This window comes from Rhipicephalus microplus, unplaced genomic scaffold (genome assembly GCF_043290135.1).
Source record: "Rhipicephalus microplus isolate Deutch F79 unplaced genomic scaffold, USDA_Rmic scaffold_13, whole genome shotgun sequence".
In the NCBI taxonomy this organism is placed as follows: Eukaryota; Metazoa; Arthropoda; class Arachnida; order Ixodida; family Ixodidae; genus Rhipicephalus; species Rhipicephalus microplus.
The window spans coordinates 27,426,221-27,451,698 of NW_027464586.1; the positions used below are offsets into that span (position 1 = coordinate 27,426,221).

At 43.3% G+C, this 25,478-nt stretch overlaps 1 protein-coding gene across 4 annotated transcripts in view; it reads left to right on the forward strand.

Moving 5' to 3' along the window:
* The window catches only part of LOC119165924 (ATP-binding cassette sub-family C member 2), a 1,429,043-nt gene that overhangs the window by 190,721 nt on the left and 1,212,844 nt on the right, over positions 1-25,478 (forward strand). For 3 of the 4 annotated variants that reach the window (XM_075882663.1, XM_075882665.1, XM_075882664.1), the window contains one exon: positions 7,541-7,684. The exons of the other annotated variant lie outside the window; for it this stretch is intronic. In XM_075882663.1, the coding sequence (XP_075738778.1) occupies positions 7,541-7,684 (144 nt within the window). The remainder of the gene's footprint in view (positions 1-7,540; positions 7,685-25,478) is intronic. 4 annotated transcript variants of the gene reach the window in all.

Consider the following 25,478-nt stretch of genomic DNA (forward strand, 5'->3'; position numbering starts at 1 on the left):
CTGCATGGGCCAGCATATTGGCCGGAAGTATCAATAAATAAATAAATATATAAGTAAAAATAAAAACAAATTAGCATATGTGAAGCTACCAAAACGACCGCGAGAGCACCATGAGCCTGGCGTCTAGTCATGACTTACATGGCATGCATGTAATGATTTTCACGATAGGGTCTGCCATCTATGTTGGTAATGCCGTCATGTCATGCCATACCAGTTTTTCATTATGCTATGTGAACGAAATCACCGCAAGAGCAAAAAGTTTATTTTATTTTGTTTATTTACAAAACACTGTCAACCCTCCTTGAGGGTTATTACAGGAGTGGAAGAGATGCAAACCTTTTACAAGCAACGCGATGCAGTGGCAATACAAGAAGAGTGCATAAGAAACGAGCACAAGAGTAATGACATCATGACGTGCAAGCGTTGCGATCATTGTATTATATAATGCATACATCATACAGGCATAGCAATTCATTGCCTACAACCGAATGATAAAGGAAATAAAATAAATTGTTAGATTGTGGATGCTCTCACTCGTATGCAATTAAGATAGCACATAAAATTTGGGAGCACTGACATGAAATTTTCGACTCTTTCTAAAATTTTTTGAAGTTTTGGCTGTGCTACAGTAACTGAATTGAGCGCAGTACACTCTCCTAATACGTGAGGAAAAAAATGAAAACCTAAAGGTATTCTTGTGACAGAAATTTTTTTCTAAGATGAAGAAATATAAGAAGAATATGAAATATAAATCATGGCATCATTGACATATATGTCATATTTTTTGTTTAATTAGCCAATTATGCTCGTCGTACAATCATGTTCTGCCATACCAATTTTGGCCTCGATACCATTATCTGAGTGGCCAGGAGAGCTGAGGGTATATGGTGGCTAGACAGACCGGCCGACAGACAGACAGACAGACAGACAGACAGACAGACAGACAGACAGATGGATAGATGGATACGGTCAAAGTTGCTGAAGCTCGGAAAGAAATGCTTCGTATTTAAAACTTATAATGCATACGCTTCTATATGTTTTATTTTTTATTTATTTTATATTAATGCATACTGCAGACCTTCACAGGTCCAGGCAGGATGTGCATGCATTTGCATACATATGGTAATGCACTTGTCTGCGCGGGTTGGTATACCAACTAGATTGTTACAAGCCAACGTGTAGAAAGACGGTACATAAAGACCTGGAAGAACAGCTTGATTTCAAGTGAATTACAGCGGTTGTTTCATGTTTTTGTGTGATGTATAGGTACATATCAGCAAGTAATATAAATTAGCGTAAATATGGATGACAGCATGTTTGGGTACAGAGCAACAAAAAGGAAGACGGAAATAAAGGTGAAGAATAACGGCAAACGTTTCTACAGTAGTATGCGCCATACAGCTAACTGGTAGATGTCCGAATTCATCAGTAAATTTCGCGCGAAAATCTTGACCAAGCTTAAAAAAGAAGTACAGAGACAGGATGTTCAAAGTCTTTCAAGTGTTACTTCTCGATGAATACAAGGTAATACAGGTCCACTTAAAGCCAACGCATGGCCAACGTTCTCACGCCATCGCGACACTAATCACACTAAACACATTCTAGATACAGCACTTCCAACACTTGCAGGGTGATTGAATTTTTGCTCACACAATTGCTACCCCGTTGCTGTATGGAAAACGCCTCTAAAATTTCTTGTGCTACCTTGTTTAGCTTTTAGCCGGATATGAATGTGCATGAAGCGGGACGTGTATCCACATATCAGATGCGTGCCTAAACGCGCAGCGTTTTTATTTCGTAGAGTGAGAGTGTGTTTCCTTCGTCGATAATTGACGCAGTCCCCCTTCGGCCAACATATAGCTCTTTCTGAACGCTAGGTGTATCGCTTAAACCACTTCAGTAGCCCATTTGAAGAAGTGTGCTTCTTTTGCAGCCTTTCTGCTACTTTGACCTCTAGCGGGGAACAGGCTGTAACTGGTGTGCATTTACAAGCGCATGTGACATGCTATGGATGCACGCTATGACTCATGGAGGTTCGTATCCTGCGAATAAAACATGGTAGAACGGGAAATTTGGAAGCGTATTTTTTCCTTACAAAAACGGGGCAGTGATTGTGTCAGTGAAACTTCAATAACTTTGAGCAAATCTGAAGTGGTGTATTTAAAATGTGTTCTACATAGTGTGATAAAGTGGCGCGAGCACGTTGTACATGCGTAGGCAATAGTTGGACTTATATTAGCCTGCATTTTTGAAGAATTAAACAGTTGCAAGAGAGCGCCCATCTTGTCTTTGCAGTGTGATCATGATATTGGCACGAAATCAACTACTCAATTAGAACGCTGAGTCGCAGCTAAAAGAAATGCATGGACGTAAAATCAAAAAGGTTCTCGGCAATGCTGATAAAGTTTTTTTACGTCAATTTGCTATTCAGATATATGTTTTCATTTGCGATTGACCTCTCGTCCAAATTTTATTAGTTATATATTCCTCGTCATACTTCCGGCGCTGTACTACCTATAGGCCATCTTTGAGAGCTACGGATGACATATGTCAATCCAAACATTGCTGAGGCGTTTAACCCTCTCTCTCCCGGATTAGTTTTGTGCAGGAGCACTGCATACAGACTGATTAACCTTAGCACTCAGGCGAGTTGGTAATACGCCGTCTAGAAAATTTTTCCGTTGCTGAGAAACTCGAATGAAAAAATGAATGCCACCCGCTCTAGCGCTCACTTCCGAATGATTTTAAATTCGGAAAATATACACCTAGTGAGAAAATTTCCCTACGTTAAATAGCATGAAGCAAGCATCATACGTAAACGCCAACTGGTAATAGAGTTGAAGAGTTATCAACACCTTCTTTCGAATGCATCAACATAAAGTATATACTCTGACCTCGTGTGATTTAGTGGAGAAAAGAATACTTTCTTCCTAAGAACATTAGTAGAAGCACGCTGATTCACTCTCCTCCAAAGATGCAACGTAGACAGGCTCTACAGTCTCTCTAGAAAGCTCATTTATGATCTCGAAAGGTATTTTGGTTTCATTGTCAGCAGACATAAAACATTCTCTAAAATGGGCAACATAACCCAATCTTACACACCATAAAACGAGGCTTTAGCCACCGTAATGTCGCTCTGTTACTTCAGTAGTAACCTGTTACGTAATTTTAACCTCTTCATCGACAACCAGGCATCCACACGCCTCTTTCAACTGACGCAGCTAATAGGCACAATATCATGGTGGGTGATAGAAATTTATCAGTTCACTTTTCATATAATCCATAGACCAGGCCAAAGGCTCGTGAACGCTTACGCACTTGCACGTTTTGACGCGCCCCACGAAATCACTGAAAGAATGAATAACGTGACGAAGCTTTGAAAAGGTACGCCCCACATGTACTTGCATATTGGGTAGGTGTCTGTTCTCGAAAGAAAAATACCCTAGCCCTGAAGTTGTATCACTGCTGCCAGCAGCGATGGATTAGGGAGGACATACCACAAGGTCACCAAGAAATGTACACGGAAAACCAATAAAGCAGCTTCATGTTGCCAGTGATGTGGAAACTTGTTCTGAGTGTGAAATGGTGAAATGAAAAAAAAAACAACAAAGCGCCGGGAAACAAAGGCACCCCGCCTTGCTGAATACTCAACTATGTCAATCGAAATAGCCCACCCTGATTTCTACGCAGTTAAAGTGAAGACCTGAAATGGATACAAGTTTTTCTGCTTGTCATGAGTTAGTGCACCTGCTTCGTAGTCGCGAGTGTAGGAAGACAAGACGCGAACTGTGTTATGGCAATGGTAGAAAGAAAGTCTTCAAGAACAATGTGATCATGGTTGTTAACATGAGAACAGTGTTTAGAAGTGAAATTAATAAAAAGTATTACACTTCATTACCTAGCACCATACTATTCTGAGGCTTACTCTCTCACCAAACACTTGATAGGACGCCACAAAAATTACCTTAAGTTACACCCCAAATTAAGAGCCTGGAAGAGCCTACTGGAGGCTCCAGTGTACCCTCATAGAACTTTTTACACAACCGACGTAGTGTACAGCTCGCCTTTTGCCACCTATCGTACTGCTCCTTGGTTACCAGCTGCAAAAGAGCTGGGCTTTGCTGCGAGGACTGCCCTTGAGGAAATTTGCGGAACGCCAACTGAAATTGAAAAAAAATGCACGCATTCTATGGAGGACATAGCTCGTCACCACAGCAAATAGATATCTGCCATCTATCCCTTGTCTGTGGTATTTGTTAGAAAATATTTGGTTCTAAATATTACACACATTGGTTCCTATTGTGCTGTTAAAACTGCATAGCAGCAGTGACTTAGTTATTGCAATATTCTGGATCAAACAAAAAAAAAACAAAATAGAAGATAGTGAAAAATTACTATATACTTACCATAGCTTGAGAGGATAGTGTGGCGCCCAAAAAAATGTAGCCCTGCCCATCGGTAGCACCAGCGAAGAAGACGGGAGGGAATACGAGGTTGGACTCTATGAATATTCTAATTCAATTACCTATCATGCACAAGCACGAAAAGTTTACGTCAGTTGTTTTGTAATGATAATTTTGGTGATACAGAACTACATAATACTCAGTTGCACTTTTCGGGCGAAAACACAATACAACAAACGAATGATGAAAAGCAACACAGTGTACAGGACGAGCGCTGAACTTACCACTGAGCTTTTTTTGCCCCAATCTTTCCTTTTTATAGCGTGCAGTACCGTGCCACCTTTCCAGACAACCTGCCAGGTCATAAAGCATTCTGGGACCGCCAGAATGGTCTCCGGGGCGCCGAATAGAACTTGTGTTCTCTGAACCGTGAGCGCTACGTGGTAACCGCTGAGCCACCGAGAAGCACGAAGCATCGGCTTTTTTTCTATGAAGACAAAGATATTCGATAACTGTGAGCTTAGATTTAGGCGCACGTTAAAGCAACACAGGTGATCAAAATTCTTGGCAACCTCCTGTATGGCGTCTCTCATATTAATATGGTGGTTTTGAGTCAATAAACCAAAACAATTATCTTTACAAAGCCATCGACACAATCAAAGAAGTACAGCACTTGTACGTCTTCAAACGCATGCGTACGCACTTTTAACTGGGATCTTTGAACCTCATTGCAAACGTACGGAGCATAGCGTGTTTTGCACTTCGTAGTACAGAACTGCCTTTATTCTTTTAGATGCAATCCAGCTATTTGACTAGCCCGTGTAACGCTGTCCATCCATGCATTCGTAACACGCCGCAATGCACTCCCCTCATAATTGAAAATTTTGTTCGAGCGCACTGAAAAAACGGACGGACAGAAGAGGCTGACAAGGACAGCGCTTGCTTTCACAGCTGAGTGCGCTTTTTCAGTGCGCTTTTTTAGTGCGCTTCCACAAAATTTTCAATTATGAACGTGATCAAACTGGCCCAGCTTGCCAACTTCCTGCACTCCCCTCGCTGCAGGTGTTGGTAAGGTGCCGCGTAGTCAGGCATCACAATGAACTAGTTTTTCGGCAAAGCCGCTTATCCTGTTATTTGATTAATTGGTTATTCGACCCTTAAAACTGGATAACCGAACTGACCGGATATTCAGTTGGTTATTCTGTTAACGATACTGTGATATTCGAATAATCGAATAAACAGGTTTTCATTCTGTATTGCTAGGAGAAATATTCGTTTTCATTGGATTCTCGTGTTTGTCGGAAACATTGCAACCGTTTGTACAAGTCCGATGTGTGCTTTCATTGACCCTCTTATTTTGTTCATTTGTCCTCATGTGGCGACATTACGTGAATTAATAGTGATATTGCCTCGTGAGAGGTAGCTAGTGATTACCCATTCAGAAACATTCCGTTAGTTATGAATATCTGCAGTGTATTCATGAGAAACGGGAATTGTCTTGAATGAGCCATTAGTAATTACGTCAGTCATGAGTTAATGATTTGCGCATGTTTTGTCAGTGCGCATCTAATAACACTTAAATTAAATAGCGAGGCTACGTATTCGTTTCCGAATATAAGAATAACCGGGTGTACGTTCATTCAAACCAGAAAGCAGACATCCCGTTTCTTTAAATCTGGACCAACTTTCAAGGCCGAATTTGCTTTTCTACGATTTTAATGGGTAGCTGGTTTGGGTAGCGACAGCAGCTGCCGCCTCATTTGTTCACACGCAATAAACCTGAAGCGCGCCTAACGTACTCGATGAAACGTGATAGTACGTGTCATCTCCCTCTCGTTTCACTCTTTCCACCACTCGCAATGCTCGAGCGCCGATCGAGTTCGGCTCGTTTATCTCGATGGAGAACACTCTTCCGGCTCGTTTATTTGCGATGGAGAGAACTGCGGAAGACGATGCTCTTTCGTACACTGAAGCTGTCATAGAAACGATTAGGCTTAATTCTGCCATCGCTTCAAATGAGTCTCTCAGCGCTCACCGCAGCATCCGCTTTAAAACTGGGCAAACCGTGACGCCACCCATGCGCAACGCTGCTGTTTAACATCGTATGAGCGTTTCTTTGAGAAGATGGCGCAATTTTTTTTCTTTTGTGGACAACAGACTTGTATATGCTTCAGCAAACCGGCAACAGTAGAAAGTTTTATTTCAGAATTAAAGGAGGAATCCATCTGGTAGATCAATGCAAAGAGTGCGCATGTGTTCCCAGTTTGGAGAAATCCTTTCTTTAAAAACGACAGTGTGATAGACAGAAAGTGAAATTGCTGACGCAGCTTTGATCTGAAAAGCGGCAGGCAGTTGCATCAGAAAGCCATCCGTTTCGTTCAGTAACGCTTACGCCCAACACCTCGAAATTTCCACTTCATGCATTCATTTTTGTGTGCTTAACGTTGGCCATTTTTTCATAGATTCACTCACATGACTTTTTAACGTGGTGACACCACATCGTCTAGATTAGCTTTTGCATTTCATGAAGGTTAGCTTGTTGAAATTTTGCTGTTTTAAAACTCACTGGCATCTGTTTTTTCTCTTTGCATTTTACTTGAGTGTGCGGGTTGCGCACACAGGCTCTTGAAGAAATGCTTGTCATGTATCCTCGTCAAAATATTGATTGCTTTATAGAAAGGTAGTGTGATATTGTGCACCACAAAAGCAAACAGTTGGCCCTTTAAAGTTCAGTAGTAAGTTCAGAACTTGTGTTGACTGTGTTTCACCATCTTAGTCTTTTTGTTGCGTAATGTTTTTCCAGCTAACTTTGTGCCAACTCGCCCCTAATCAATTCTAGCAGGGAAGGCAGTGCTGCAGAGTTTAGGACAAAAACTGGACTGACACAGAAACGTGCGCTTTCCCTGTGTCAGTTCAGTCTTACGTCCTCAACTTTGCAGCGAAGCCTTTTCCTGCAGTGTGTTCGAACTAGCCCCCACACAAAAGTTTCATATATTCCAGATTTAAACATAAAACATGCTTCTCCCAGCATGTCACCCAACGTGCAACAAGCGTTGAAAGAAAAAGAAATATTTGAATAATCGATAGGCTGACTTACTGACGTCAACTCAGCTCAGACACAACTGTGAAAATTGCAGGTAATTGTGGGCCTGGTGTCTCTTCATCGGTTCTTCGCCGCGCAGTACACGTCAGCATACCTGCTTTTCATTCTTGCTTTGGCGTTCACAGCCTCAACGGCGGACTTGTTCGGTTCTCAAGCAGGCCTGAACATTGCGAATCACGTAAGTACCTGCTGTTAGAGGCTGAAGTGCACATAATAATGTCTTGCCTTCTCAAATAACGCTAGAAGGCACGTCATCGCGGAAAATGTTTAGTTGATATCCCGCAGTACACGCACCTCTAGCATTTTCCTTCATCAGAAATCTAACTCCACATCCAGCATCGAACGCGTGACCTTCTAGTGAGCAACCGAGCCGCGTGACTACAGTACCACCGCGCTGGACTCTTCTATGCATTCTCAATCCCATCGGCCTGATTTTTAGGTGCTAAAGCGAGGTTTTTAGGCGCGAGAAATATTCAAGTAAGTTATATTTGACACCCCCAAAATTGCAAATATAGGGCTAAATTACTCAGAGAAAAATCAAATTTTTTGAAGGGTTACTTGAGAGATCTGTGTCTGTGACAGGAAAGCAAACAAAAATATTTTATTTCATGATGGTGTCAATGCGCCAATAGTTGCGCCTAGCCGTGATTTATTCCCGGTAAGTTTGCAGGATACAATTTTTTGTTTTGTAGTCCACCATGGTAAGGTAATGATCCACCATCAAATGAGCCCCTTCTTGGATCTCTTTTTGGCATTGCTGAGAGGGGCAACACAGGAGCAAAAGCAAGAACGTTATCAAGTCAGAAGCGTCTTTTTGCCTCGTAATAATTTACCCTAAACAAGGTCAATTCCTCTTCTGTCAGGAAACGCCGTGAAGGGCCCTTCACTCGGTTCAAAAATTTCAACCAGGCAAGAGGAATACATTCACTGGACACTAATGGTCTCATATGCCAAGATTTTGAATTCCCTGAGCCCCGAAAGAGGAGAAACGTCGGACTGAACACCGCTTGACATTTATCTTACAGGCGCAAATCCAGCATGGCGGTGTTGACGTATAGCACAAGTAATGGTCCTGCGTACGTCAAAGTAGTACCTGATGCTGCGAAAGTTAATCGAGGCGACATGTCTGATTTGACCAATATCTGTTTCAAAGTGTGAAGGTTGATAGAAGTACTGAAACATGCAAATTAAAGTAGTGCGTGTTAATATTTTACTTTGTATTGAGCGAGATACGAGACTAAGCTACCTCCATTTTGTTTCCACTGGTGCTTTTGATTTTAACGCGATAGCCTTAAAGAGATCGTATCGCAGGGAACCCGCTGCCGGCGTCGACGCCGTCGGTCATGAGCGAAAAATTGTCTGTGCGTCCGTGACCGAAAATCAAGTTACCGAGATAGCCACGGAGGGCCGCTACTTGTTCACGCGTGCACGCGCGATCACACTGCCGAAGCCGCGCATTTGAAGAGAAAAAAAGCGCTCAAGGTCACAAGGAGCGGTAGTTTCCTTGCCTCGCCACGCATTCCTGCTTAGCTTTCAGCGCTTTTGTTGGGACGGTAGAGGAGATAATGTAATTTCAGCAAGAGACAAAGCTTTGTAATTTTACTCGCACTGGACGGCTTCTTAAAAATTGGGTGGCGATAAATTCGTGTGGCAATAAGCTCTTCTAGTGAAGTATTTCCAAGGTTACTTGAAAAAGTGTTTCAGGGCTTCTTTAACGTATTTTTTTCGACAGCTTTCACGACAAAACTGAGCCCATTTGGCGCTAATAGCGCGTGCTGGTCCAATCAACTGTGTGCGTGTTTATGTGCGTGCGTGTGTATGTAACAAAACATATGAATAAGTATGCACATTGCAATTGAAGGGTGCACTAGGGGCCGGATTACGCTATCGTGTTCAGCTCCTAAAGGCGAAGCCTGAGGGTCCTCCAATGTTTTCGCATCATGCCGGTGCCATCATTCAAACCACTAAGCATGTTTTTGGTGCATCGTTCCTTAGAGGAGTTCCAGCGGTGCAACGCTGCATAAAATGGTAAGAATATATGACCCACTCCAGCCTCACCAAATGTGCGCGCATAGAGGGATCCATCCCCAAAACAGGTTGTACAATACAGAAACGGAGAACAAGAAACGACAAAGAATTGCTTGCACACCGTCCTGGCATGGGCATGTCATGCGAATGTAACCTTTTAAGCGCATGGCGCGTTCATGCAACTTGTCACATGGTCGTAAGCCTCCAAGTTTCCCCGGTACCGAAGATGGCAGGAAAGTAATTTGGCTTGCGAAAGCTTCAGCGGCAAACGGCAAAACTTTCAAGCTCACCTCCTTTCATCACACTTTTGTGGCTTGTAATGAACCCTTTAAATCCATAGTGCTGCGGAAATGTATTTATTGGGCACGCAACTTCCAGTGAGTAAGTAAAACTTCTCATGTGGTCTAGTGAAGCGCCGTTTAAGAAGTAATTGACAAACGATAAAAGGCAACGTAGGCATCTTGTTTTTAGCTACATTCTACTTTCAATGCTTTATGATTTGAAATTCGTTCTACATCGTCTTCCGGCTGTACAGGACTACATTCTGTGTCCTACGCAGCGAGCAGATGCCATTGAGGTGCCAAGGAGACAAAGCGATGGGGATTAATACGTGTGTTGAGGCTAATCGGCCTCCCTATTGGCTAAGAGGCCTTATAGCCTTCACAATGCTGAAAAGAACTTAAGAGGTGGAGTGTAGGTTGCACCCAATACAGCTTGGAAAGCTCAATTTTGTCTGATAAATTGAATACCAGAGTTCGATTTTACTCAAAAGCAATGTCTGAGGTTAAATATAGCGTTCATACGGGCGCCTATTGTGAAGATGGACATTTATTGGCCTTTAGTGAAGTTTAGGAAGAAACGTCAAAAATACTCATTTAAATGCACTTTAAAACACAATAAAACTTGTCTGTACCTCTCATTCTTGATCATATCTCAAAGTGGCTCTATAAGAACACAAGATCAAAATAAGCATTTGCCTACAATTCGTTCTCTAGTCATCACCATTCACACATCTTTGAGCCCACATGGTAGCTTAAGAATTACGAAGCTCGGCTGCAGACCCAAAAGTTGAGGGCTCCATCACAATCCCGGTGGATGCAGTCCAACAAAGGTAGCAAAATCGATTACCATGTACTATAAGATGTGAGAGTCTGTTAAACAGCCACAGTTCGTAGATATTACCCAGAGTTGTTCTCTGCGCCAACCCTCATAGCAGGGCAGCCCTGTAACGTTAAACTGCATAAACCCACCAGCCGTTAATACATTCTTTGCTAGCTCATATTACTTTGGCTATGTGTAATATATATGTCTTTTTTGTTGAAAAAGCTCACTGTAATGGTATGTAGGCCTAAAAGCATTGTGCCCTGAATGCTGAAAGCTTTCGTATTTCTAGCCAACATTCACAAGGACACCAAATAAAAGTAATAGGCCTGTCTCGTTATTTTTCTTGGCGTCCTTGTGCGTGTTCGCTAGCAATATGGAAGCTTTATTTCAATGCATATTAGGCCATTTACGTGTCTTCTCGAGTGATTGGCCCGTATGGTTACACTTCTACAAAAGCCAGACGACTAATCCAAAAGGTAAGAGAAGCTATTGCTGCTGGATTTGTCTGCGTGCCAATAACAGCTCAATGTATTGACTCGTGATGTCTTTTCGATTGTCGCGATGAAAGTGCACGCTCATGATTTGTGCCAATCGTGTCTACGCGCGCCAAACTAGGACCTTGTATGATCACGTGATAATGATGGTATATTGTCTCACTCTGTTCTTGTATTGATGGCGGGTGCAAGCTGGGTAGAGGGGTAGAATTAGTGTGTGTGTAGCAGCGATGCTCGAGTGTGTTTTCGTTTTCATGTGACACGCGGGCGTGGCAGCTGTGTTTTTTTTAATCTTCCTGCCGACCATCTAGAAGCCGATTTCTGCAAAATTAAGTGGTTGTGCCCAAAGTGTCTTCAAATTCCAGCGGTACTAGTCACAACACTACGTGACATCTAGGGGAAGTGCTGGGGTCCCATGTCACGGACACCTCAGTGAAGTAGAAGCAGCAGTCCCCAGCGCACATTCCATGTGGACGGTACCACTTTGCAGCGAAAAAGCCACCGATTGTAGAACTTACTTTCATTAATTGGCACTCTCCCAATCAAGATTACAACAAACACTGCAGCAACTAACACTACCGACACTGCCACGACACCATTTGTGCTTCTGCGCCAATGAGAGCTGCCAAATTTTTATGGCTCACATAAAAAGATGCCCAAAAATGGCTGGAAAAGTTTGAAAGAGTAGCCGCTGTCAACAACTGGGATGATTATGGCAAGCCTAGGCACGTTTCTTTTTTTTTTCCTTGGAAGTGTACGTCAAGATATGGTTAGGGAACCGTGAAGCATTGCTGTCTACCTGGCATTTGTTGAAGCAGCGTTGAGTCCAAGCGAGAATGGCAACGAGCGCGCAGAAATGCTGCTTAATACACGCATGCAGCAGGTGGGAGAATCTGTGCTTAAGTACGTATAACAAATGCACCATCTATTTCGAAAAGTTGACTCGGCCCTGTCCGAGGACAACAAGGTGCGCTGCTTGAAGAGAGGCATCAAAACGAATATTTTTACTGGGCTTCTACGATACACCCCCTTTACAGTAGAAGACCTCCTAAAAAGCCAGCAACACCAAGAAGTCTTCGCGATGGCGTGTGAGGCACTGTGACTGCTTTTTAACGAGCCAACCGCAGTGAGCACCAAAGCCACTCCACCAAACTTCCCGCACGATCACAACCTCAAAGAACTGATTAGGCTTGTCATTCACAGAGAATTGTCCAAGATGGCTTCGACATCACGATCGTAGGTCTCGGTCCTCGCTACCCTAATCAAAGAGGAATTTCAGCATGGACTATGCATGCACGGACCAAGTGAAGCAATAAAGGACCCAGAAGTGGTAACATACTGCGCAGCCGCACACTATGGACTACGCACGCTAGCCATGCGCCGGTTCGCCATGATGCTGCAACGTCGTCCTCCATCGACACACGTTGAAAAGCCGATCTCCGTTCTTTGTATTCGGCGCGCTAAGGAAGATGAATATATTGCCAGCGCCTGACCATCGCCCACTCTTTTACCACTGCAGTGAAGCGAACATGTCTACCGCCCCTGTCACTACAGAGAATTGGTACTGCGACGGTTCCCCGCGCACCGCCCAAAACGAGACGAATGCCCGCGAGACATTGCAGAGCACCTAGCCAAAAATGAGTAGACACCTAGGTATTCATCCCACTTACAATCACCTGCCAGTTACCAGTCACCAGAGCGTTGGTTTTAGTTTTGGGAGCGCGGAGCTGGTCCCCAAGGCCGGGAAAATGAAAAGTGTGGCTGCTGGAGGTGTGGTTGCTGTGCACCAAATTTTTGAAGAATTTTCGCCGCCGACAACAACACAGCTGGGACAAACACGACATATAAGTGACAACGTGATCCCTTCTGAAATTCAGGTCTATAAGAAAACAGCGAGAGACGAGTGCATTCGCAACGAAACGAAAACCTTTATGACGAGACACCTCGTTTTAACTGCACCGCAAGACCGAAAACTGCAGACCTCGACATAATAATCGAAAGCCGCGGTGTCAGTGCTCTCGTGGACACAGATGCCGATTACTTCGTCATCAGTGCGCGCTTACCGGCCGATCTCTAGACAGTGAACAGAGCAGGACGGCCCACAGATGCGTACGGCGGGTGAACACCTTGTGAAGCCGAAGGGAAATTTTACCGCGGGATTTGGAATCCGCGACGACACATACCCAACTTTATTTGTCACCCTCGAGCGTTGTTCCTGAGATGTCATAGTCGGCATTGATTTCTTGGATGAACACGATGCTGTCATCTACCTAAAATTGCATTCCATATTCTGTTCATAGATCAAGCAATAAACTTGAGTAGGGACGCTGGTGTCGTTCACCGTAGACGGTAGTCGAAGAACATGTTAGCCTTATGCCCTACTCGAGCAACCTCGTCTTCTTCAGCGGGGACGCCTTAGAAAAAAATGGCAGGTATCGCGTACTGTGGGAATCAATGATATGCGAAGGACGAATAAGAAAGGTTGCTATGTCACTTTCAAATCTGCACAATGTTACGAAGCGGAGGTGAATAATGCCGTACAAAATTTAGATATCATAATTATCTTGTTTAGAGAGGACATTTATTTTCGTTATCTATTCAAGTCACCTTATTCAAATTTAGTATATGCGTAGCTAGCAAAACGGTCGTGAGCGTACAATGAGTGAAGCATGTAGTTGTAAGAAGTTTGGTTGTTTTTGTCTGTTTGACACACCAAGAATTTTGGCACGAAACGGAAATCAGATTACATGTGCAAACATACAAGCTGCAAAAATAGAGAGGATGAGTGACAAGTGTATTAGCATGCCCTATGTCACGCTGACTAGAAAAAAAATTATTTCTTGGTGTCCATCTTTGTGCCTAGTATAATCTTGTTCAAGCGCGCAAGATATGGGCGCATAATAATCATCTTTTGGCCCAACGAGTACATTTGATATAGCAAATAAAACCGTTCAAATTAGCACGGTGTGTGTGTGTGTGTGCGCGTGTGTGTGTGTGTTTCCGCCCTCTTTATGTGAAAGTAACTAAAAGGAAAAAAGGGGGGTAGCCCGTACCACCAGGAGGTTTAACGGGCTCAAGCCAATCTAACATAAAAGAAGAGGGCAAACTTCCGAAATTCTTATTTTTTTGAAAAAGCCAGTTAGTTAAACAAAAAAATAATATGGATAAAACCTTGTGAATGCGCCATGTAACTGTAATAAATAAACTAGTTAGCTTCTCAGGAATGAGCAGGTCGATATGCAACAGCAGTGTATTTCCCCCACTTGAGTTTTTGGAGTTCGTGTGTGTGTGTGTGTGTGTGTGCGTGTGTGTGTGTGCGTGCGTGTGTGCGTGCGTGCGTGCGTGTGTGTGTGTGTGTGTGTGTGTGTGTGTGCGTGTGTGTGTGTGTGTGTGTGTGCGTGTGTGTGTGTGTGTGTGTGTGTGTGTGTAGCGGCGAGCCGCGAGTTTTCTTTCCGGGTGCCACGCGGGGGCGGCAGCTGCATTCTTCGAGTGTTACCGCCAACAATATTGGGGCCGCATCGGGCCAAATGTAGTGGTTTCCCCCAAACTGCCTTCAAGTTCTTGTGGTACTAGTCACAACACTACGTGACAGTATTGTGAATAAGTGATGCCGATCGCTAAAAAAGGAATATTCTTTCACGTCCTATGAATGGCCGTTTGAGCTACATAATATTCATAGGCTGTCCGCGGATGTCTGGAAAACGTTACATAGATATATAACAAGTAAAATGAGGTGAACTTTCTTACAGTACACGAGACAAAGCTTTTGCTTGAGTAAGTTTCTTCGCATCTGTCCAAGTTACGCTTCCTGCAAACCTTAAACGAGAAAAAACAAATGTCATAGGCACAAGTACACTCTCAGTCAAGTCTCCGCCACGGTGGTCTAGTGGCTAAGGTACTCGGCTGCTGTCACGCTGGACGCGGGATCGAATCCTGACTGCGGCGGCTGTATTTTCGATTGAGGCGAAAGTGCTGTAGGTCCGTGTGCTCAGATTTGAGCACACGGTGTGCTCAGATTTGGGTGCACGTTAAAGAACCCCAGGTGGTCTAAATTTCCGGAGCCCTCCACTACGGCGTCTCTCATAATCATATAGTGGTTTTGGGACGTTAGACCCCACATATCAATCAATCAATTTGAGCACACGTTAAAAAACCCCAGGTGGTCAAAATTTCCGGAGTCTTTCACTACGGCGTTTCTCGTAATCTTATGGTAGTTTTGGGACGTTAAACTCCATATAATCAACCAACACTCAGTCAGGTGCCGGATAAGGAATGGCATATTTCAGTATATACAAAGTATTAGGCGTTACGTTTTCGTAACACATGAATTGGACCACTCACGTTGAATTAATCTCAAAATCGTTGTCATTTGCCGCTGATGTGCTGTTTTGCTGTCGGCATTTTTTTCCTGAGAAAATAAAGTTGCAAATATGTTACGCCTTGTTTGAATCGCATCTTCGCTATTGTGCGCTTGTATGGGCCACCACCACAAAAGCTAATATTCGTACACTTCTTCAACTTCAAAAACGCACGCTTAGACAAATAGCCAATGTACCCTATTTTCATCCCTGCGCGCAACGTTTTCAAAAACATAATATAATACGTGCAACAAATCTTTATGAATACCGACTTTTATATTCATTTTGTTTCGGCTTCGACAATATCAAATCCTTCTTAAAACATACGTCACGAATAGAATACAAAAAAGTGACTCACGCACTCGCAGCCAAGACAGGTGGTTAGTACCATTCATAAGCACAAATTATTTTATGCAGTCACTACGACATAGCCTACTTTCATTGTTAAATAAAGTGGAAAGGGAAAGATTTAATCCAAATACTTTGACTCACAAACAAATTAGAGAATACTTTTGTAAATCGGAATGAACATGTAAAAGACATCGTTATTACATTTTCGCATTTTTCATTGTATTATCTACTTTGCGCTCAGTGTTTCATTATACAAAGTATCATCATAAGGTGCATCATGGCCATATTTATAGCAGTGCTTTTCTTAGTGTTGTAAATACTATTGTTTTTGATGTATTGTCACCTTTCTTTTCACATTAGTATTGCATATCTACGTTATTTTTAAGTACCATGTGTTGGTAGGAAATCACTAGTGTTATTCAACATGTTGCAAATCTTTAGTTTCAATTAAAGCGGTGTATTATAACTGGATATATGCCAAATATCTGTGTGTATGATAGTTTTAGTGTTGCTGCTGTCATGTGAGGGCCTTCAGGCACATTCAAGCTGGACTGTGCAGCTTTTCGCCTGAAGAACCCCAAACAGTTTTGTTGGAAAATAAAAGCATTTCTGAGTCTGATTCTGATATAAGCGGCGGGTTCCTGGGCACTGATTAAAATCCTGTCTAGTGAGCCCAGCAATAAAAAGTACCTATGAGAGCCGCGTGGCCCGGAAGTAACGCATATAGCAGGTAAGAGCAGGCGCAAGAAGGGGAAAAAAGGAGAGAGCCGCAGTCTCTCCCGCGCCATCCTGGCGCCAGGAACCGGTATCAACTTGCACAGAACCGTTAAGTCACAAGCGCAAGCGCGAAAAACAATGAAAACGAAATGGCCTCGTATCTGCATGGCGATTTGCTAATGTCGTCTAAAAACGAAAGTCTTGCGTTTGAAGAGATTAAAGAAAACAATTATTTGATATTCGGCACAAGAAAGTCGGTGAATGGTACTCTGTAGGCGCTGCGTTAGAGTGCCTCGAGCGTGCAGCGGAGGTGAACGAGTAGATCAAGTCACGTAACACGTGAGACATGAGCACTATATGGCAGTTTTCTTGAAAAACGAAACTCGCGGCTTTGAGATGGGCATGCGCACCCTTCTCAGAGGTGATAAGGTGTAGAACGCAAGGCGATGGGTAGGGGCCACCACCGTCTAGTTTTAGCTAAGCGTTGGAAACACTCGCCTTTCCGTGCAAGCGTTGTATAGTCAGCGCAGAACGATAAACGCTACGGTACTTAGAATTATTTATGAATGCCTTTTGTCAGTAAAAGACGCACATATAGAATAAATACATATTGTTATGGTGCCTCAGATATGCGCAATCATTGCTTTTTAATTAACAGTTGCACAAGTACGAAGGCTCAAGCTTGAGCAACATTGGTGGGTGCTGCGGATGGGGTCGGCCGTTTGGCGTATCGACTGGTGCTGCTCCAAGTGCCCGGTACCGTTAAACGTTGGCAAACAGACAGATGTACAGACAGACCAACAGACCAAAATGTTTTCGTCGAAATGTTTTCCTCCCCCGGAAACCCTATCAAACGCATCCCCCTCCTGCCGCCGCCACGCCAGCTGGGCGCCTAGCACCGGCATCATGATCACCATCGTCTGCATGCCGTGGCATTTGTGCGTCGCCGTTTTATCCCGCTGTCTTGTGATTGTCGTTTTCTGCAAGATAGTCTTGGAAAGAAACGTTCAGGGGCAAAGCTCCTAATAGCGGCACCCGTTCGTGCCTCGTAGAGTCGTAGTGTGTAACAATTGTATTTTGACCTCCATGGTGGTGCCGGTGGGAGATTTCTTCTGTGTGTTGTTGAAGAATAAAAATAGTGCTCAATTTACATGCCAATGGCTGCTAATTTGGAATGAGGGACAGGAGAATTCGGCGTTTAGTTTACGCGCATGTTGCGACCACATTAGCAGCCATTGCCATGTATGGTGAGCACAATCTGACAAGAAAGGGTTGCTACGTTATATTCGCTGGCTGTAACCTCCTTAGTTTTATAAAGGTTTAGCCAGCGTTGAGCCGCAGTGCCATGAATACAATGAACTAGGATATACCATGAACTCGAGGTGGTTAAAGGTGGGCAGTAGTTACGAAGCGCAAGCCGGAAGAAACAAATTCCGAATTCTCCTGTCTCTTATTACCCATTAGCAGCCATTGGCTGCTAATGAGAAATAACATTGAGCACTATCTGACAGGAAAAGGTTGCTACGTTATACTCGCTGGGCGTAACCTCCTTGGTTTTAGAAAGGTTTAGCGAGCGTTGGGCCGCAGTGCCATGAATACAGTGAAAAAGTATATACAATGAACTCGAGGTGGTTAAAGTTGGGAAGTAGACCCGAAGCGCAAGCCGTAAGAAAGTTTGAGTGTTCCACCTCTCGTTTAGTCCTTGGAATGTCTGCATGACGGCGGTGCTTCTATATGGGGAATATATGAGGAAAAGATGCTAGATGGTGGTACTTGGAGTGTTGAATGGATGCACGAACGGACACACAGGCAGATGCATGGATTGACACATGAACGGATGCAGGGTCAGATGAATGGCTGAACGCAAGGACGGACGCAAGAACAGAGGCATGCATGAACGGGTGGATGGACGCATGGACGGCCACACAGAAGGACGCATGAACGGACGGAAGCAAGAACGATTGGACGCACGAATGCTTCGCTCCAATCTCCATCATTCACTCCGTGGATATGCTGCCAATTTTTTTCCAATGCCATACGGCACACTTTATCCAGGATATCGTACATCTATCTGAATCGGGCAAACACTGGGATGTGCAGTCTCAGTGGTACACTTTTGATTTCAATAAAATAGTACAAAGAACGAAGTTTCCGTTTATCAGTTGTTGAGGTATGAAACTGTGTCATGCCCTAAATAAAGAGTACTAGTGCATGCGCAACAGCTTCTAAAACACTGACCTATGTTTTTTGACGTTCATGTTCTACAAAACCAGTTGAACTGATGATTTTAGGAGAACAAGGTTAAAAAAGAAACAAACCGAAGGCAGCGAGACAGACAGAGATCAAAATTGAAAATAGATCGGTTGATATTTGATTAGTGGTTGCGTAACTGGATGATAAACCTCAAGTACTGAAAAAAAAAGTCTTGTGCGGAAGTCAGCAGGAGAGCGCATGTCACCGAGATTTATTCACTCTTTTGAATATTAGGTAGAGTTCTCACATTCCAGCATGGATTGGTACCAGTGAACCACGACCAAGACAACCAGTGTAATGCAGTGAAGATAATGTACCAGCTATAAAAATCTGCATTTTCGAAAGAGCAACTGCATGCAGTAACAATAAAGAGTTTGAGGTTCATTCTGCATTGTTTCTTGACCCCAACTGCACGCGGACGTTCGAGAAAGAGTTGTGCAGAAGCATTATTTATTTTGAGGGAGACCGACCTGGCCGTCGCTAATTTGTATACGTCATACTTGACCTTGGAGTGCGTTTCAGCATTCACATGAACAGCGGTGTGATGCTTAATAAAAGTAAGAGTACCCGCTGCCCATAAATGGGATCAGTTATATGCTGAAAATGAGTAAAAACCACTCTATATAGTGAAATATAGCGCCTAAATTCTAATTGCAGAAATACGTAATCGAGAAAATTCTAAAAATGTGCTGCGGTCCCAGTGTAGAGCTCGCGACATTTCGAGCGTACGAAATGCAAGTGTTAGTGTAGGCACGCTAATATATCTATGCAGCGTTTACGTGCGAAACGCATTTTGTTCACACAGCTGAAAATAAGCTGCTGACACTAACACGCGTGTAGCTCCCGACACAAGTAAGCAAAATTTCTCACAGCACTCAGACGTGCGAGAAACATACGTAGGTTTCGACAGCTGAACACAGGCTCGCCTGGGAAGTTTGATGAGCGTAACACCCGCGGTTCATGGGGAAGCACTGAAACGACGCACGAACACTGGCTACTCGCTCTTGCGGAACGGCGCACCACGAACCGAAGTCGGAGCCGAAAGCGCTCACCATGGTTGACTCGAGTTCATGAAGCCCTACAAACTATTCGCTGAATAAATGCATGCACGTGGCACAAAAACAGTTCAAGGATCCACCGACGGTTTGCAAAAAGCCACTTCATAGATATATCCCCCCTCAAAAAGACTCGCCTTCATGCGCTGGCGCTATGGTGCAATGAATAAGACATCTGCTTCACGTGCATGCGGTCCCGAGTTCGATTGATGATTTACTTGTGAGGTTTAACGTCCGAAAATCACCATATGAATATGAGAAACGCCATAGTGGAGGGCTTCGGAAATTTTGACCACCAGGGTTCGTTAACGTGCACCAAAATCGAAGCACATGGGCCTACGACGTTTCCGCCTCCAGCGGGAATGCAGCGGTCCGGTCGGAGCCGGGATTCGATCCCGCGACCTGTGGGTCAGCAGCAGAGTTCCTTAGCCGCCATAGCGGCGCCGAGTTAGATTCCAGGGCTTTGTGTACTTTGCATGCTATTCCCGCAGATGTAGGTGATTGTGATGCTAAGGGTTTTGTAATCACCTGTTCTCATAATATCCGCCGCATTATTTATTTATTTATTTTTTATTTGTAGATACTGCAATCCCACATGAGGGATTATAGCAGGGTGGGAAGTACAATCATAAAATATTCCTAGTTGAACAAGAACAAAATACGGAAGCAAGGTACAGTTCTCGGAATTACAAAAAAAAAGGAAAAACTGATATACAAAATTCACGAATACATGATCAACCATGGCGACAAAATACAATTCAAATTGTACAGGATAATAAATATTCCAGAAACAGAGTCACATACGCAAGGATTGGAAAAAAAAACACAGGTGATAATTCTACACAATTTCAAATATATACACATATATACATACATATACATACACACATATGCACACATATATATTATGCAGTTAAACACAAGGCAAACTTTTCAAGTGATGGCTGTAAAACAACGTCATTAGTTAGGTTGTTCCATTCCCCGACTGTTCTCGGAAAAAATGAATACGTGAAGCAGTTATTGCGTGTTTGAAAGGGCGTAATGGAGAGGTTATGGCGATGCCTTGTCGGATACCCAGAGGAGAAAGACAATAATTTGCTAGTGTCTATCTTATAGTGCTTCTTAATTAGTTGATATAAAAATTTGAGACGAGAAATTCGGTTTCTTTCAGTTATTGGTGGAAGATTAGCTCTCGCTAGCAGTGCACTAACAAATGTGCGACCATAACTGTTGTATATAAAACGGGCTGCCTTTCTTTGTATTTTTTCAATCTTCTTTTTATTAGTCAACGTAAAAGGATCCCATATAACGACTGCATAATCTAGAATGGGTAGAACTGTTGATTTGTACGCCAGCAAGCGCACAGTGGGTGTGGAGTGCTTGAGAACTCTCCTAAGAAATGAAAGTCTTGTGTTAGCACAAGCTGCAACATAATCGATATGCTTATTCCACTTCAAGTTGTTTGTAATGTAAACCCCTAGATACTTGTAATACTGCACCTCAGCAAGGTATATATTGTTACAGCTATATTGGAACAAGAGGGGCTCTTTTTTGTGTGAAATGCGCATAAATACGGTTTTTTCAAAGTTAATGGGCATCTGCCAACTGTCGCACCAAGATTTAGCTTTTTGAAATGCGGCATTTAACTTTATTTGGTCATTAGAATTTTTTACCTCGGAGTAAATAACGCAGTCGTCTGCATAGAGTTTTATGTTAACGGGTATGTCATTCACAATGTCATTGATATATAAAAGAAAAAGAAGCGGACCAAGTACCGAACCCTGGGGGACGCCAGATTCCACAGAAACCCTCTCAGAGCATTTATCTTTAAATACAACATATTGCTGCCGGCTATGAAGGTAAGATAAAATCCATTTAGTTAACTGCTTGTTTTTGAGTATGTTGTCTAGTTTGAAAATTAATTTTTTGTGAGAAACCTTATCAAACGCCTTTGAAAAATCCATAAAAATTGCGTCAGTCTGCTCACCATTATTAATTGTCAATGCAAAATCGTAAACGGTCTGAACTAATTGGGTACAAGTAGAGTAGCCTCTTCTGAATCCATGTTGAGACTCGGATAGGGCATTATGAGCAGTTAGAAATTCCGAAATATGATTATGAACTATATGCTCGAGCAACTTACAAACTGTTGACAATAGTGATATTGGCCTATAATTACTAATTTCATCTTTCTTACCCTTTTTATGAAGTGGTTTCACTTTGGCTGTCCTCCAATCGATTAGCAGCTGTCCTTCTTTCAACGATTTTGTAAAAAGAATGCAAAGATATTTGGCGACCCATTCAGCGTACCTTTTGAGAAAGGCATTCGGTATTTCGTCAGCACCACCAGATTTTTTTACATCAAGTTTCAAAAGCATGTTGAAAATTCCCTTTTCACTTACGGTAATGTCAGGCATCGGCGGTAATGGTGACACAAAATTAGGCAGTTTGCCATCATCATTAGTAAAGCGAGGAGCCACTCTAAAAAGCTAAAATAATGCTCCGCCACCGCATCAAGGTCGGGTCGCCTACGGAAATGTCACGCTTAACCGCAGGCCGTATCTTGCCACGAAAAATTTGACCGAAATTCCTGGCTAATCTTTGTCTGAGCTATTCTTAAGTTTACTTCGAATCGGGCCAGGGCTCAGGGACACGGCTACAGAGCCGAGTAGAAGCGGCGAAAATTGACTTTATTTTTTGCCTGTAGGCATGTAGTCTAGCCAGGATTTGACTAGAGTGTAGTGCTGGAAGTATAAACACTATGCTGATAGACTTCAAAATTTTGCATGTTGCTTTTTCTCCGACATAACGTATTGATTCACGTAAGCTTACCATTGCACACCGTTTTCTTGACATTGCCCTCATTTATGAAAGAGCGGGCCATATACTAAATGAAATCCACTCTACGACCAAGAAACCGCGAGCTGGGGCGCCGTTGTGCTAGTCGATTTCTCTAAATAAAATTGCAGCTCCTTCTACTTATAGAGACACCATCGGAAGAACGTGTTACGGAAAATTTTCACAGTGCCAGACTAACTTTTTAACAACGAAACAAAAAAAGTTGAGGCTACACAGCTCTTGCAGTTCGCAAATTGCACACTCTATGGCAAAAGTGTGTCTGGACTTAGGAAAAAGGCATTCAGTTTATGGAGAAAGAATCGATTCAGTTCAACGAGCGCTTTTATAATGCAGATGAAGTTTAGAAAGTGGTCTTTTGTACCCCATCGGCAGTGTCGCCCCTAAAGCATCCTCCGGGAGTAGAAATGGAAGAGACTCTCCTACACTGAGGCCAAGAGAGATTAAATTACTGGAACTCGTACAAGAAATATTCACCCCGGAATTCACACACCATACAGCAATACAGACATTCCTTGACGCCATTAATGTTCCTAAAGAGGTTTTCCAATGGGACCGTAAAGCGCATCTCTCAGAACAATTTATTGCGCAGGCCAGCAAATGTCATACACAAGCAGTGACTGACATCACGTTGCAGAAAATCGATCTTTTAGACTCTTATAGTTGAAGTACAATCATACTGTTTCGTAAAAATGACACGAAGCATGTCTATTCACAAGCTCTTCTTGTACTGAGGCGTGTAGTATTGACCAAAGTGAAAGACAGCCCACACTGGGCACTGACCAGGTCTCTACTTTGTCGTCTTTATTGTGCAGAATGTTTGATCCTTATTATGTCCGCTGTGTAGCATTACCCCACAGCGGTAAAAGCGCCCTCTCGACTCACTGCATTTACGGCTTACAGAAGATGGGTGGGATGTTTCTATTAAAATGAAAAATAAACCAATCCAATGTTGTCACCGTTACTCGGTCGGCTACCCTTTTTCACTAAATTGTCACAAAAAGAAATAAAAAGCAAAATATCTTTTATGCATGTATGCAGTCATACATAGGTGAGTCCTAATGTTCTCCCTTGGGCAGACGAAACACGTAGCCACCACGCTCACTATCAAGTTGGTGCGCTTATCACTGGTCACAAACCTTTGCATTTTCAAAGAAACAATGCAGCACCTTCTCTGCTTTGCGATTTGTTTTTGGTGGTCTTGGGCCTAGTATTTTCTCCGACGAAAATGTTCGCTCACATTATAGCGCATGGAGCTCCTGTTCGAGTCGCCGTCTGTGTGCGCCGTGTTCAGGGCAGTTTAGCAACAGGTGATTTATATCCTCGTCGTTGTGGCCACATCTACATGCTCACGCTGTTGCATGTATACTCCGTAGCATGAAGTGTTTTGTATAAGCAGTTATAAGTCTTAGGCGGTGTATGAGAGCGTCGATACACTCTAAGCCAAAAATGGCCAAAATGGGAGCAACGGCTGTTTTTACTCCTTCAGACCGACTGTTACTCTCCGAAAAGACCAAGCGGAACAAGATGGCCGACTTGTTCGAGAATGGGGGAGCAACTGTATTCATCTTAAGTTTGTAAGAGAGCAACGGAAGGAGGAACCGCTGTAAATGCTCTCGTCACGCAACGGTTACTCCCCGGCAGGACACCGCACACAAATATGCATGCCGCCCACATTGATATTCATGGGCCAGATTATTGTATGTTCTGTGTGCCAAACTTCACCGAACCAAAACAGTGATTTATTTTAGCATCCGTAGATAATAAGATAGCAGCGCTGGCTGAACACAGAAGGCCTGAGAATACAGTATACGGCAAATACCTAACACACGCAGCAGCAGAATGGAGAGTTGGCACGTCAAAGCGGACCGAACGCCGAAACACGTGCAAAACAACGATAAAAAAAGCCTAGACACGCCGTTCGTCCGCGAAGTAAGGGCGTCAAAGTCGATCAAGCACCGAAACGCGTGCATAAGGACCCCCCCCCCCGCCCAAATATATCGAAGAAGAAAAAAAAAGCGGACCCAGACGCGCTTCTCATCAGCCATTCACTTAGTAGCACGCTTCACCGTGTAGTTTGAGGGCAGAATGACAAATCTGCGCCATCTGCGCCCGCACGACAAGTGTGGCGCTAGTGTAGCAAACGATGTAAGTTACAAAGTAATTTTTATTCAGTGTTTATGTTGACTAGCACTAAATGAAAATTACACTCAACTTTTTATATTTATTTATGAGTTTTAGTGTACCTCAGTTTTTTTTTTATAATTGTATTAGGAGAACACACTGAAATTATTGCGCTGACGCCTGTGCTGCCACTGCTCGACGTTTTTTTTTTTTTTTCGGCGCAACTAGGTTCGCGTTCGCACTACTTACTGATTTTCATATGGTCTGTGGTTGGCGAGCACATGGACGTGCGAGCTTGTCAGCTATGTTTTGATCGTGTGTGTGTGTCGCAGATTTGCGTTTCTACTTATTCGTGATGAAGGTTAGTGTATATTTATCTTTATGGAGCGCGAGGTAGTTGTGGATTTTGCTGCTGGGTGGAACAAACACATCGTAAACACGTCTTCAGCTATCTGCAAGCCTGTTCGCTCGTCGGACAAAGGACTGTGCATGCATCAGCGTGCAGGTGAGTGGCATTTCCAGCAACATTTAATGCTCTTACAATACATTGTTGAGTGGTTGCGCTATTGAAAGAGAAATGATTTGCTCTTATTCACCGTATCCATTGCTAGCCGTATCGGACTAAATTACCT